Source organism: Chiloscyllium plagiosum, chromosome 32 (genome assembly GCF_004010195.1).
Source record: "Chiloscyllium plagiosum isolate BGI_BamShark_2017 chromosome 32, ASM401019v2, whole genome shotgun sequence".
Taxonomy (NCBI): Eukaryota; Metazoa; Chordata; class Chondrichthyes; order Orectolobiformes; family Hemiscylliidae; genus Chiloscyllium; species Chiloscyllium plagiosum.
The window spans coordinates 36,132,464-36,148,477 of record NC_057741.1 but is presented as its reverse complement, the minus strand read 5'-3'; the positions used below and the strand labels follow the sequence as shown (position 1 = coordinate 36,148,477).

At 44.1% G+C, this 16,014-nt stretch overlaps 1 protein-coding gene across 5 annotated transcripts in view; it reads left to right on the top strand.

Annotated features, from left to right (window-relative positions):
* The window catches only part of LOC122539499 (netrin receptor UNC5C-like), a 395,240-nt gene that overhangs the window by 337,243 nt on the left and 41,983 nt on the right, over positions 1-16,014 (top strand). For 2 of the 5 annotated variants that reach the window (XM_043674426.1, XM_043674428.1), the window contains 3 exons: positions 7,080-7,136; positions 11,302-11,493; positions 13,496-13,849. In XM_043674426.1, coding sequence (XP_043530361.1) covers positions 7,080-7,136; positions 11,302-11,493; positions 13,496-13,849 — 603 coding nt within the window. The remainder of the gene's footprint in view (positions 1-7,079; positions 7,137-11,301; positions 11,494-13,495; positions 13,850-16,014) is intronic. The other 3 variants (XM_043674427.1, XM_043674430.1, XM_043674429.1) reach the window with 2 other exon arrangements.

Here is a 16,014-nt window from a genome sequence, read left to right as displayed (position 1 = left end):
TTCTATGAGGGATGTGAGGATATGTATGAGTGTGTGAAGGGGGTCTGTGAATATGAGGATATGTGTTTGGTGTGAGGGTGTATAAAGGAGGATGTTTGTGTGTTTATGATGGTGTGTGTGGTGTGAGGGGGTGTCTGTGTGTGTGTGTCTATGACGGTGTCTGTGTCTGTGTGTGTGCATGTATTTGAGGGTGCCTGTGTGTGTGTGTGTGTGTGAGAGAGAGAGAGAATTGATTCAGCTGTCTCCCCATTTCTGTACCAGGCCCATGTTGTATGGAGTACCACTCTCCTTTAGCAACATTGGGCTGAAGGAATATATCCCAAGGTGGAGCCAGGCAGAAGGGCTCACAATCCCTCCAGATTCTCTCCCTGCGAAAGGCCATGAAACTGACAGGTTGTAAACTGCACACATTCATGACAGACACTGGATTGCAGGAGAACACAATTAAAGTTACAGGATCACACTGTTTGGAATATGCTGCCATTGAGCACTGCACTGCATGGTTTCAGAGGAGACGTTCAGTTCAGGCTCTATCTTGTCTCTCTCAGATGGATGGCCATGCTATGGAGGAGCCGGTGATGGACTGGGGTAGACAAAGTTAAAAATCGCACAACACCAGGTTATAGTCCAACAGTTTTATTTGGAAGCCCTAGATTTTGAAGTGCTGCTCCTTCATTGACTACCATCAATACCTGATGAAGGTGATTTTTAACTTTAGCGCATGGATGGAATCAACCTGTGTGTCTCAAAGTAGATCAGGGATGTCGAGACCAACATTAATCTTTCAGCTGGCATTGCCATCGGATCGTTGATCTCGTTGCGATTTGTGGGATCTTGCTGTGCACAAATTGGTGGCCAATCTTGCTGTGCTTCAAAAAGAAAAGCTTTGAACTAACATTTTTCACTGGTCGTTGAACGCACTTTGGGACATTGCAAAAGGTGCTACAGAAATGCAGGCCTTTGTTCCCTTTCCTCATCCAGCTCCCTAGTCATTAACGTTGATGCAGTGTGAAGCTCGATGCTGAGAGCAGCAGGAAAATGAAAAATGTCAGACGTTTCTTTTTTTTTGGGAGAGACATTATTTTATCTCCATTCACCAGGTTTGCAAGTTAGAAATCACAAACTTTCCTGAATTTGTGGAGACATGTGACTTGAATTTGAAAGAGATGCCAGTGTGAATGTGGCATCTTTGGTCAGATACCTCTTTGCAGACAAATTAAAAACCTTTAATGATAAAAATCTCACATTGAAAGACATCCATCTAAAACATTAAAGTCCCTATGGGTCACGCTGTCCAATGTGGAGATGTTTCAGGTACTTTCAGTGCCACCTTCAGGAACTCTATGGTATTGATGCTCAGAGACAACACAGTTGTGATCGTAGTGAAAGTTATTTACCTCTCAATTTTCCAGCAATTTTCAAATACTCTGTGAAAATCATAGGCTGGGCAAACATGATGATCAGGGAGAAAAAGGGCAATTTAGCTTAACTGTTGCTTCAAATTTAAATTTCACTTCTAGGCTGATTCTGCACTGCAGTTTTGAGTGAATACTGCACTGTCAAAGAATCAGTGCTGGTGGAGTGCCGCAGTATCGAAGGGTTAGTGCTGAGGGAGTGCTGGTGGAGTGCCGCACTATTGGAGGGTCAGTGCTGAGGGAGTGCCACACTGTCAGAGGGTCAGTACTGAGGGAGTGCTGCACCATCGGAGGGTCAGTACTGAGGGAGTGTTGCACTGTCAGAGGATCAGTACTGAGGGAGTGCCACACTGTCAGAGGGTCAGTGCTGAGGGAGTGCCATATTGTCAGAGGGTCAATGCTGAGGGAGTGCTGCACTGTCGAAGGGTCAGTGCTGAGGGAGTGCCGCACTGTCGGAGGGCCAATGCTGAGGGAGTGCCGCAGTGTCAAAGAGTCAGTGCTGAGGGAGTGCCGCACTGTCGGATGGTCAATGCTGAGGAAGTGCCGCCGTGTCAAAGAGTCAGTGCTGAGGGAGTGCCGCACTGTTGGAGGGTCAATGCTGAGGGAGTGCTGCACTGTCGTAGGGTCAGTACTGAGGGAGCGCCGCACTATTGGAGGGTCAGTACTGAGGGAGTGCTGCACTGTTGGAGGGTCAGTGCTGAGGGAGCGCCGTACTATTGGAGGGTCAGTACTGAGGGAGCGCTGCACTGTTGGAGGGTCAGTGCTGAGGGAGCGGCGTACTATTGGAGGGTCAGTACTGAGGGAGCGCTGCACTGTTGGAGGGTCAGTACTGTGGGTCAGACTTGCTACCACAAAAGATGTGAGTTTACAGTCCGTCGCAGGAGAGTGGGCAGAATATGTAGCAAATGGACTTGGCCGTTTTAATTCCGAGAACAAAACAAAGTATTCACTTTCCATAAAGCCATTAACACATTATCACATCTCGCTATTACACAGCTGGCCCCTGCCTGCCTCATTAAACCCAATACCATAGGTCACTGGACTGTTTTGAATCAACACAGAGAGTGCTGGAGAAACTCAGCAGGTCTGGTGGCATCTGAACGGAGACACAGAGTTAAGATTTTGAGTCCAATGTGAATCTTCTTCAGAGTTCTTCTTCTGTCTCAGATTTCCAGCATCTGCTGTATTTTATTTTTGTTTTGAATTATTCTTTTCCCTCCCCTGGGGATGTGAACTGAAGGACTTGCTGTCTAAGAAACAGTGAGAGAAGCACATTCAAAAGTAGCTTTCAAAATGAGAATTGGACAAAGTGCTTGAAAAGGAGACATTTGAAAGGTTTAGGGGGATATTGCAGACGGAGATGAGAACCACGTGGATAATTCTTTCAAAAAGCTGACATTGGTACAATGGGTCAAATGGCCTCCTGATTCTGTGCTGTTTGATTTCCTGATTCAATGGTAAAGACTTGACCAGCTTGGTACTGTACTGTCAGCCCAAGGTTGATGCTATCCAGGCTGCACTCAGAGGGAGGAGTGTTCCACTTAGTCTGTGAGCCATTGATATCAGCAACAGCAGGAAGACTGCTCCTGATCACAGATGTGAAGCCTGACAGAGTTAAACAAAGGGAAAAATTAAACTTTGCATTTGTGTAATGCCAACAGAGACACTGAATGTCCTTAAAGGGCTTTCAAACTAATGGAATGCTTCTGAAATGTAATCACAGTTACAAAGCAGGAAATGCAGCAGCTAATTTGTGCAAATTCTCATAAACAGCACCAAGGTAAATGATAATGACATAACTCCAAAGACAGTAGTCACCCTTTGTTTACACGTGAATAGCCCTTGATTATGCACTGCCTCTTCAGAGTCAGTTACCAGAGTGACACAACCTCTGACACTCACTTTTTATTTTTATTATTTTTATTTTTTCCATTTTTTTTCTTTTTAAACTTTACCCCGACACTGCCACCCAACTTCAGTAGTGCTTATATTTTTCAAAGTTTGTGCAAAGATTTGTAGCTCGGGTGCTCGGAAACACCAAAGAAGCGCTTCGCAGGAGGCTCCCAAGCACTGATGATGTCGCCTTACCAGGGGACGAAACGTTTGCAACAAAAACTTCCAGCTCGGCGAACAGAACCACAACAACGTGCTTATATTTTCTCCAGCACCCATGTGTGTGTATGAGACACAGTGAAAGACAACAGGGGTATAAATCTTTATTCAATTTCCACCACCAGGAAGAAAGGAAACATCAGGGTGGCCAGTGACAAGCAGTCCCCTTCTCAAAGGGCAATGCTGCATGATCAAAAAAGTGAAGGGGAAAAATACCACACCAGAATTACTTATTTTTACCTGGGAGGTGAGCGGAGACGCAAGTTAAAGCCTTCTCTTGAGAAACAGCTCCGCAGACAGCACAGCACTCCTTTGGTTTTGCAAGGGGAGGTGGAGCTGGTCAGCTTGCATTGTACATTTTGCAACCCCAGAATGGGACGGTAACCCACAATCTTCTGTTTCAAGGAAACAAGCATTATGATACAGAAAAGCCAACGTAGACAATCAGGGAGTAGGGCCTGCTCCATATTCCGTAAGACTATTGCCAATCTGATGCGATCTTCACCCGATTGTCACGCCTGTTCCTTCACATAACCCTAGACTCCCTTGTCAATAAAAAAAATCTGACTAACACAGCTGTGAATATATTCAATGACCCAGCCTCCACTAGCCTCTGGGGGGTGGAGGGAGGGAATTTCAAATATGAACAACCCTCTAAGAGAGAAAAATAAATCCCTTGTTGTGCTTGTATTAAATAGCCATGATATGGAGGAGCTGGTGTTGGACTGGGGTGTACAAAGTTAAAAATCACACAACACCAGGTCATAGCCCAACAGGTTTATTTGGAAGCACTAGCTTTCGGAGCACTGCTCCTTCGTCAGGTAGCTAGCTGGTATTGTGTGTGATTTCTAACTTTGCCTTAAGTAGCAGAGCCCTTTTGTCTGAAACTGCACCCCCGAGCTGACAAGAGGAAACAGCATCTATCCTGTCAAGACTCTTCCATGTTACAATGAGGTCACCTCCCATTCTTCTACACTCCAATGAGTACAGGCCCACACTAATCAACCTTTCCTCATAAGACCAACCCCTTAACTGAAGGATTGGGCTGAGTGAACCTCCTGTGAATTGCCTCCAAAGTAGGTATATTCCTCTTTCAGTATGGTCTCATAGTATCCAATCTAATTCAATGGTGAAGTACATGTGGGTGAGTGTTCCTGCTCCTACTGAAGAACTTCCCTGGAATGTGGTGGAAGTTGTACATGTCCAGGTACAGCCAAGGACTGCAATCTTTCCAGTGATGCCCATGGCACTCGGGAAAACAGGGCAGTTCTTCATCCTGTATAACCCCTCTCAGCCTGGCTTTGAAAGCTAAATTTAAATTTATGAATCTCCGAAGGACATGTCAAACATTGCACAGCCAAAAAAGAATAGGTTCAGATCTTACCTGTTGCCAAGTGGGGGGGCATTGTTCATTTCTGAAATGCTGATCAGTATGACCCACATGATGCTCTCTAACTTGACCATCCTGTGGATGTGTGAGACACAGAGAGAGAGAGAGAGAGAGAGATACCAGTGAGGGACAAATCTCCAGACAGGAGACAACTTGGTGTTTCCAATACTTCAGGATTACTCTGGCATCCACAGTGTGGAGGATTACAAATCCTCAGCCATGGTTATTCTGTCCTGGAGGATAGGATTAGAACTTGGGTACTTTGAATACTTCTGTTCAACTTGCAGTGGAAATGCTGAAACGCTTCCTCCCTGGCTCACCATTAACCATGTCTTTGTCTGCCTGTCTTTCTCTCCCTCTAGGCTCTGTCTCCATCTATTACACCACTCCTTTACCCCCAACCCCCCAACCTCTCACCAGCCCCCCCCCCCGGCAACAGCCAATATACCATCTTTTCCCAACTACGATCAGTGCTGAGGAAGAGTCAGTGGACTCGAAACATTAACTCTGTTTCCCTCTCCACAGAGGCTGCCAGACCCACTGAGTTTCTCCAGTAATTTCTGTTTTTGTTTGAGGGAAAAAAAGCTACTTTTTGGAGTCAATAGAATGCACTGCCCCAGAGTGAAGTGGCAATGATTTACTCCTGGATTTCAAAAGGGAATTAGCCAAACACGTGAGGGAAAAGAAAATTGCGGGGTTACAGGGATAGAGCAAGTGAGCAGTAAGAGTTACATTGCTGTTGCAGAGGACAAGGGCAGACTCACAGACCCCATCAACCTCCGTATAATCTATTTGCCGATGAAGCCTCTGCCGATCCTATCAGGTGTGTCTGCCAAAAATGCAAAGTTAGATTCGCTGTAGCATTCTAGGAACACTTCAGCTCTTGACAGGGTAGATGTGAAGAGGATATTTCCCCTTGTGAAAGGGTTTAAGACTAGAGGGTATAATCTCAAGAGTAAGGAGGGGGAGGAGGAAGAATCTTTTTTCTCCTTGGGTGTAGTGAATCTGTGAAACTCTTTACCACAGAGGGCTGTCGACCTGGGTCATTAAGTATATTCAAGGCTGAGACGGACAGATTTTTAATTGACAGAGAAATCAAAAGTTATGAGGAAAAAGCAGTAAAATGGAGTTGAGGATTATCAGATCAGATCTCATTAAATGGCAGAGCAGACTCGATGGACCGAATGGCCTGCTTTTACTCCTATGTCTCACAGTCTTATTGTCTGATCCCACACTCTGAGAAATGATCAGAGATCTCATTCTCTGACTCAGCACTGCCTCTCCCTGAACAACCTACAAAATTCTGCATTGTGAGGACTGGTACAAAGATATAAGGCATGGTGATGTACTAATTAACAATTTATCGCCTACCCAGCAATTCCACCAAGCAGTTCCTCCTGAACCTCATTGCACTTCTTGTCAGAGTCTCGCAGGTCAGTCTCAAAGCCTCAGCAAAGATTTCACTTTTCCTTTTGTTTCCTCAGCAGGGGGCAAGTAATCCAAGAGAAGGCCATTTTCTCATGGGTATTTTTATTCAGAAACCTAAAGTTTTATGTCAGCTTGTTTCATATTTTCTGGAAGGAATTAAGGAAGAATTTCCCCCAATCCTTCTCCCCTTCACCTCAGCACTAACTGCTGGACATATCATTATGGATTTAACCCTGTTAGAAGGATGGTAAATTTAACAGGGGAGCATTCCCACAGGCCTGGGCTAATAGAGATCCTTAATGGAGGGTCTTTAACCCTGTGACGCAAGGGCACAATTCTGGCCAGTGTGGTGAGAGAGCATCAGTCTGGATCGTCACACCACTTGTTGCCCAGGGACAGGGAGCATGTGGCTATATCAGGAAGTAAAATAGTCATTATGTATGTTAATGCTCATCGACATTGGAAACAACTCCCCCAAGCCCCCAACAAACCCCCACTAGATTCCCAGTTGAACACAGTGTTTGATGCCAATGTGACACGAGTTACCACACACTAATACAATCAGCCCAGTCATTATGCCTTAATGGAACACACAATCCAATCAGCTGCACTTAGTGTTCCCTGACAGAGATTCCACAAAGGGGCAAACCTATTGTCTTTATATACTTTGTGTTTATGAACCTTTAATTTTTTTCATCCGTTTTTCTTTTCTTGTTTTGCTTATTTTCTTGAAGGTTTGTTTTATCAAATTTCCACAGAACAGAAAGGTCGAACAGACTTTGGATATTCCTGTAAGTTTGTTTCTTATGTTGCTTTTTGTTCTTTAGTTTGTGTTAATGTTTGGTTTTTATTTGCAGCCTGGAGCTTTTGCTTTAACTACTTTGCTTTTTTGAGTTTGTCCTGTTTGGTGACAGGTGGTTGTTTGGGGGTTGAAGAGAGTGACTGAGCGAGGTGGGGTAGAGTGTGCAGAACCTTTGATGGAAAAGAAGTAAAAAATATCAATAAAACTGGTGGATAATTCATACTGGTCCATCTTGCCTTGAAAACGTCAGCTCCAGTACTTACATTTCTAAGTAATACTGCTTTTTTCCTTTGGGTGCCAAGCAGCAGGTATTTAACAACGTTGTTCTGTCAGAATCAAAAGAAACTTCAGAATTCATGGCAGTTTGCAACCTTTCCACATCATTACACAACTGTGACTCAAATCGATGAATCTCAGTTTAAGCGAACAGAAATAAATACAGAAAATACTGGAGAAGCTCAGCAAGTCTGGAAACATTTGAGGAGAGAGAAACAGAGCTCTGAAGAAGACTCATACTGGATTCAAAACACATTAACTGTGCTTCTTTCTTTCCGTAGATGCTGCCAGACTTGCTGAGTTTCTCCAGGTTTTCTGTTTTAACACTCAAACAAATTTGACATCATCCAGGACAAAGCTTGTTCCTCCATCTATACCTCAAATGCACAGTGGCAGCAGTGTGTACCATCTACTAAATGCACTGTAGTAAATATCCACACCCCCTTCCAAACCCATGACTGCTTCCATCTAGAAGGACAAGATACCTGTACATTGAAACACCACTGCATGCAAGGTCCCCTCCAAACCACTCACCATCCTGACTTGGAAATATATCGCTGTTCCTTCACTGTCACTGGGTCAAAATCCTGGAACTCCCTCCCTATAGGCATTGTGGATCTATCTACACTCCAAGAACTGAATTAGTTCAAGAAGGCAGTTCACCACCTTCTCAAAGATATGACGAGGAGGTGCCGGTGTTGGACTAGAGTAGATAAAGTTAAAAATCACACAACACCGGGTTATAGTCCAAGGTTTATTTCAAAGTACTAGCTTTTGGAGCACTGCTCTTTCGCCAGGTACCTGATAAAGGAGCAGCACTCCGAAAACTAGTACTTTCAAATAAACCTGTTGGACTATAACCTGGTGTTGTGTGATTTTTAATTTTCTCAAGGATAGTTAGGAATAAGTGATAAATGTTGGTCCAGCCAGCGATGCCCATTTCCCTTGAATGATTTATAAAATAGTAATGGAAGAGGTTTGCGTTTGGAGGAGAAAGCAAAATGTATTTGTCACTTTAGCTCCATGTTGGTTAGACGTTATGGATGGATTTCACCTCAAGATCAATTATTTTTTTAAAAAAGGAAAGCTAACAAAACTCATTCTCTGATGTCTGCAGCTCCTGATGTTAGTATTTACTTATGTTAGATATTTTAACTTTTCAGTTTGATCTCACATCAAGAGCTTGACTATATTTCCAGTGCTAGTTTACAGAGACTAAAATTGCATTGTGATTTTGAAGTTGCCTTGTTTTCAAGTCAAGCCCAGGGCTCAAACATTGAGATCACAGGTAATGTTAGCAACATAACCCTCTCATTAATGACCTGGAAAGGATCTGTGGGGTGTGGCATGTTGAGGATTTGCACATTGTTTTTAAACCTTTCCCTGGAGAATTCCCATGAGAACAAAGAAAACAGTTTGTTTTCCTTCCTAATTACCCACCTTCCTTTGCTGCTTTTCCATCTCTCATTCCCACTTTTATCTCTTCCTCTCTCATTTTGCATTTTCGCTGCTCATTTTTTTCTTCCAGTCTCCAGGAAAGTCAGGAATTTAATGTGGATATGACAACATTTTGTTAGCTTTTGCTTTTTTATTAAACGGTCATGGTACTATTCAGTAAAACAGAAGTGTAAGCTGTATCTGATGGGAACATATTTCAAAGATTGACAGAAACCAATGGATCCAATTTATCAGAGTGAGGAAATGTGAACTGACTGCTCTTGCTAAATGGTCTGAACTTTCACTGTAGGTGCTGGTTCCCCACAATTGAAAAGAATTCATTTTGTGTGAGCTTGGTAACAAAATGCATCGCCACTATATTCTCGATAATCTCACCCAGCTCTACAGGCTTTTTTACAACCTTCCCATGCTCCTCCAATCTTAGCCTGTTTCACATTCTTGATTTTAAACAGTGCGTTTCCCCCATTGGTGATCATTGCTCCAGCCCCTAAACCTCGCTGTCGGGTGAGACCTTCGAACAGGTGAGAGGCTTCAGGAGTTTAATGCTGAAGGCGATCCCTTAAAACCTACCTTTTTGACCAAAGGGTTTCCTTTACCTGCCTTCATGTCACCTCCTGTTGCTCGTTGACACAATTCATCCAAGTACACTCCTGTCAATCACTAAAAGGTCTATGGCCACACTAAAGGAACCAAAAAATGCAAGTTTTTGTGATATGAAAGAATTCCAAAGGTACAATTTGGAATTTCCCATGGGAATATTCCACAAGTGAAATCTCAATAGAAGAAAGAAGTATTTCTGATTCCAGCTCTAAGTCATGGACTGTTTCTGAAATTCCTCTGAATTTGACAATCTGCAGTGCTCGCGTCTAGAATCCCTTTGTTAATAAAGGGACAGGAGAGGATTCACTTGGCTCCATAATTGATGATGGTCATCATTTCCTCACCTAATAGCTGGAGTAGGTGCTTTTCTGCTGGTGTTTAAAAGAGTCAGGGGTGACTTGAATGAAACATAAATAAGATCCTGAGGTGAGTTGACTGGGTGGATGGGGAAAGGATGTTTCCTCTTGTAGGAGAAGCTAGAACTATAGGGTCACCTGTTGAAGACAGCAGTGAGGAGGTTTCTTTTCTCACAGAGGTTAGTGAGTCTCTGGAATCCTTTCCTCACAAGTAAGTAGAAGCAGATCTTTGAATATTTTTCAGGCAGAGTTAGATTCTTAATGAGCAATGGGGTGGGTGACGGGTTACTGGGAGCAGGCAGGAATTGTATGGTCTCCTTATGTGAGGCAGGATGTTCTAGCTATGGAGGGAGTGGAACAAAGGATTACCGGACTGATTCTTGGGATGGCAGAACTGATGTATGAAGAGACACTGGATCAGTTATGACTATATTTGTGGAGCTTAGAAGATGTGTGGGGATGGTGGGGGTGGATCTCATAGAAACCAGGAAGGATGATGACAGGGGAGTCTAGAATCAGGGGTCACAGTCTAAGGATATCAGGAGAAATGTCTTTTCCCTGGGTTAACAGATTTCTCCTCATCTCAGTCTGAAATGGCCTACCCCAAACCCTTAGACTGTGACCCCTGATTCTAGGCTGTCCCTGTGGAATTATAGAACAGAATCCCGACAGTGTGGAAACAGGCCATTCAGCCCAACAAGTCCACACCAACCCACCGAAGTGCATCACACCCAGACCAGTCCCTGAAACCCTGCATTTCCCATGGCTAACACACCTAACCTACATATTCCTGAGCGCTATGGGTAATTTAGCACAGCCATTCCACCTAACTTGCACATCTTTGGACTGTGGGAGGAATCCAGAACAAATCCGCACAGACATGGGGAAAACATGCAGACTCCACACAGTCAGTCGCCTGAGGCAGGAATTGAACCTGGGTCCCTGGCGCTGTGAGGCAGCAGTGCTAACCACTGAGCCACTGTACCGCTGAATTCTCTGCCCCAAGAAAGCAGTTGAGGCCAATGCATTGAATGTTTTCAAGGAGGAATTAGATACAGTATTTAGGGCTAAAGGGATCAAAGGACACAGAGAGAAAGTGGGAACAAGATACTGATTTGGATGGTCAGCCATGATGCCATTGAATGGTGTAACAGGCTCAAAGTGTTGAATGGCCTGCTGCTGATCCTGGTTGTGTATGTTTGAATGTGAAACCGCATGCTTTAATGAAATGTTTATTGCAGCAAAAACTCTGTGTCGCTCTGCCATTATTTTGTTTTATTTAATTAATTGTTTCCTGAGCAGCACGAAGTGGTGATGGTTGTTGGGGAGGGGGAGGGTAGGAACAAGAGCACACACCACTGGGTGTGTCTCAGAGTTCCTGATCATGTCCCAAAGGAGCTGACTGCCTGCCCGGAATGAGACGGCCTACAAATTCCAACAGCCTCTTTTCTCCTTCCTGCGCAGCCACTCCGGGATCAGACGATGTGGCTCTCTATGTTGCTGTGGTGGTGGCAGTGATCGTGTGCCTCGCCATTCTGTTGGTCGTGGTGATGCTTGTCTACCGGAAGAACCACCGGGACTTCAGCTCTGACATCAGAGATTCGGCAGCTCTGAATGGTGGCTTCCAGCCAGTGAGCATCAAGACGTCCAGGCAAGGTTGGTGTGTTCAATCTCTCTCTGCAGTCCTACACCTACAATACAACAGTGAAGTCTTTGCTTCTGTGTGATCCAACATTGAAGTACTCCAGGCAGATGCTGTAACACTTCCCATCTTTGAACCAAATGATGAGAGTCTATAAGTAAAGTTGTAATGATCCTACAGGGCCAAAGGGTGGCTCTCTCATTGGAGAGAGAGATGATGTGGAGGTACTGGAGTGGATGAAGTCAGAAGTCACACAACATCAGGCTATAGTCACAAGTTTTCAGAGTTCAGCCCCTTCGTCAGATGCAGTAAGACAGCAGCGCACACAGACCCTGAGTTTATAGGCAGAGAGATCAATAGACCATACAACTGGTGTGAGTGGAGTGTCAGATAATACATCTCTGCAGGTGACTGAGAGTGTTAGACAGTATGTAAAGTGTTTACAAAGTCAATGTCAGTGCTACACTGTCATGACAATCAGGCAGAGCAATAGGAAAATACTAAAGGAGGCCCCTGCATTGTAGGTGCGAGGCTTTGTTCAGAATCTGTCTCAGAGCTTTAGCCTGGAACCAGACTGGTTATATTCTGAAAGCAGGAAGTTGTAAGATGCCACATTGACTGACTGTGACTACATTTTGTGTGTTTGTTGAACAAAACAGAATGTCTCTGCAAATAAAGAAACATCTTGGATGAAATGATTCACCCTGTAGATTTATTTGGGTGTGAGGGGGAGAGAGAGAGAGAGAGCTGGGGATGGTTTAACCTAAGGGTCACCACACCCCACCAAGCAAGGGGAGAGGTTGAGAAAGAGAGTCTCTCATGGTTACCTCAGTCATTACTCTGCTGATAATCCAGCAGTCCAGCCAACTGAGCTAACCAACACTCTTGACTCTGCATAACATTTTCAACCCTGACTTTCCCCTTATCTAATGATGCTCACAAAGCAAGTGCTTACGTTGGCTTCCATAGATAGTTTGTCATGGAACAGGTTGACAAGAGACTATAGATTGAGGGAAGATACTCCACATCAAATGTGACTGGCATGGGGTCTCTCCTGCTCTTAACTCCAGAAATAGGTGCTTTAAAAAGATTGACAGGTTGACAATCAATTGGTTTCCCACACCATAAATGTACCTTTAATGGCCCTTGGTGTGGGACACTATACACTTTAACAACTTCTACAACAAGCCAAAATCCTTTTCGAATAAAGGTTTCCATTTGCCTTCAGTATTATCTGCCATTATACGTTCAGTGTGATTAGGAAGGCAAATGGAATGTTGACCTTTATTGCAAAGGAATTGAATATAAAAAGCAGGGAGGTTTTGCTCAAATTATAGAAGGCATTAGTCAGACTAGAGATGGAGCACTATGAATAGTTTTGGGCCCCTTATCTAAGGAAAGATACAGTAGCATTGGAGGCAGTCCAGAGAAGGTTCACTCGGTTGATGGGCCAAATGGCCTATTTCCACTCCTTGGTCTTACGATCCCACATTGATCATATACCTCCACCTGCATTAGATTGACATTTCCTCTCTGTCTCCATCTTTCTTGGCAACTTGGTGCTGAGCACTTCGTGTCAAATGAACTCCTAACAGCATTGATAACCAAGAGGAGATTGAGCCAAACTCGAGTTTATGTACTTCAGCAACAATTGGAATTAGGAGAGAATTTCCTTTCACTTTTAGGAGCTGCAGACTGGAAGGAGGGAGGAGAGGGAAGACAAAAAGGGACCTGATCAATACCTCCAGTCCTCCAGTCCTTTAGAGAAGTATAATGAGCTAAAATTGAGTGCTGCTAGACCAGTTAATACCTATGTAACGGTCAGTAACACAGTAGGTTTCCCTTTATCAAATCAAGGGGAAGCAATGACCTGCTTCCACACTGTAGAGTTTCTTTGATTCTATTCAGAAATGATATCACAGTAGGAAAACAATGCACTAAATCTGTCTTTATTTAGAATGGATGAAATGTGGCTCTTATCATTGCCACAGTTATCCTCTTACTCCCTTTGTGCAGATAACTCCCACCTCCTTGCTGTGCAACCAGACCTCACAGCCGCTGCTGCCATGTACAGAGGCCCTATGTACGCCTTGCATGATATCTCAGACAAGATCCCGATGACCAACTCGCCGTTGCTCGATCCCCTTCCCAACCTGAAGATTAAGGTGTACAATAACCCGTGTGGGGTCCCACCTCAGGCTGAAGCGGGGGAGCTGGCTTCAAAACTCTCTCCACAGCTCACAGAGTCCCTGCTCGACAATCAGGCCCAGAATGCCGAGAACCAGAGCCCAGCTCAACAGAAGGATCCATCCTGCAGTGCTTTCGGGAGTTTCAACATCCTGGGAGGACATCTCATTGTTCCTAACTCCGGTAAGTCTCCGTAACTCTTCCTACCTTTCCCAGGGGGAGTAAAGGGAATGTAATTCAGGTAGCCCGAAGCTTTGCTGAATTTGAAAACGTGTTCTTAATTTGTTGAGATTGGTGAATGTTCATTTGGCAACATTTCAAAGTGAGACTTTGTCCCCAAATGTGTGGAGCTCATTCACATGACCACAGGTACCACATACCATGAGTTGACTGTTCAGCACTCAGCTATACCAATCAGCTTCAGACAAGAGTTTTCTATAATTCGTTCATGGGCTATGAATGTCACTCACTAGGCCAGCATTTATTGCCCATCCCTAATTACCCAGAGGGCAGTTCAGAGTCAACCACATTGCTATGAGTCTGGAGTCACATGTAGGCCAGACCAGGAAAAGAAGGCAGAATCCTTCCCTAAAGGACATTAGTGAATCCAGATGGGATTTTCTGACAATGGATTCATGGTAAACGTTAGACTCTTAATTCCCGATATTTAAAAATTGAATTCAAATTCCACTATCTGCCTTAGTGGGATTTTAACCATTAGACATAGGAGCAGAAATTATGCCATTCAGCCCATCAAGTCTGCTCCGCCATTTAATCATGGCAGATAAGTTACTCAGCCCCATTCTTCCGCTTTCTCCCTGTAATCCTTGATCCCCTTGACAATCAAGAACTTATCTATCTCCATCTTAAATAGATTTAATGACCTGGCCTCCACAGCCTTCTGTGGCAGTGAACTGCAGAGATTCCCCACTCTCTGGCTAAAGAAGTTTCTCCTTATCTCCATTCTAAGAGGTCTTCCCTTTACTCTGAGGCTGTGCCCTCAGGTCCTAGTCTCTCATACCAGTGGAAACATCTTTCCAACATCCACTCTGTCCAGGCCATTCAGTATTCTGTAAGTTTCTATTACAAAACCTATTGACCCCAGAACATAACCTGGGCCTCTTGATTAACAATCCAGCATTAATACTACCAGGCCATCACCTCCCCACAACACCACAATGTCCATCAAACCTGATGTGTCTGGAGGTCCTTTACCTTTACTCCACTTAGGGAACATCTCAGGTGTCACTGAGATGTGAGGCTTTAGCAGGGAGGCCCCCTTACCGATCAGAGATAAGGTTACCTCACGGAGACAAGATCTGGAAGCTTCCCTCTTTTTTCTTGGCACTGATTATTTTTGTATTTCTGCTTTCCTTTTTAATTTTGGTTGTTGTCTCTTTGATGATTTTAAAAAAAATCTAGATGGCTTTTTTTAAAATCTGGGTTTCTCTATCTAAGATGGCACCAGTGAGTGGCGACTTTGTATACACTTCATTGTACTCCTGTACTTCTGTGCTTGAGTACATGTGACAGTAAAACCTAATTCTAATTGTAATCCTCAGTCATGGTCTCTGGTATAAAGAAAGTAGGAGTATACTTAAGAGGGAAATCAGGAGGGCAAAACGGGGACATGAGATAGTGTTGGCAAATAGAATTAAGGAGAATCCAAAGGGTTTTTGCAAATATATTAAGGACAAAAGGGTAACTAGGAAAAGAATAGAGCCCCTCAAAGATCAGTAAGGCGGCTTTTGTGTGGAGCCACAGAAAATGGGGGAGATACTAAATGAATTTTTTGCATCAGTATTTACTGTGGAAAAGGATATGGAAGATATAGCCTGTAGGGAAGTAGATGGTGACATCTTGCAAAATGTCCAGATTACAGAGGAGAAGTGCTGGATGCCTTGAAATGGTTAAAGGTGGATAAATCCCCAGGACCTGATCAGGTGTACCCGAGAACTCTGTGGGAAGCTAGAGAAGTGATTGCTGGGCCTCTTGCTGAGATATTTGTATCATCGATAGTCACAGGTGAGGTGCCGGAAGACTGCAGGTCGGCAGACGTGGTGCCACTGTTTAAGAAGGGCGGTAAAGACAAGCCAGGGAACTATAGACCAGTAAGCCTGACCTCGGTGGTGGGTAAGTTGTTGGAGGGAATCCTGAAGGACAGGATGTACATGTCTTTGGAAAGGCAAGGACTGATTCGGGATAGTCAACATGGCTTTGTGCGTGGAAGATCATGTCTCACAAACTTGATTGAGTTTTTTGAAGAAGTAACAAAGAAGATTGATGAGGGCAGAGCAGTAGATATGATCTATATGGACTTCAGTAAGGCGTTCAACAAGGTTCCCCAT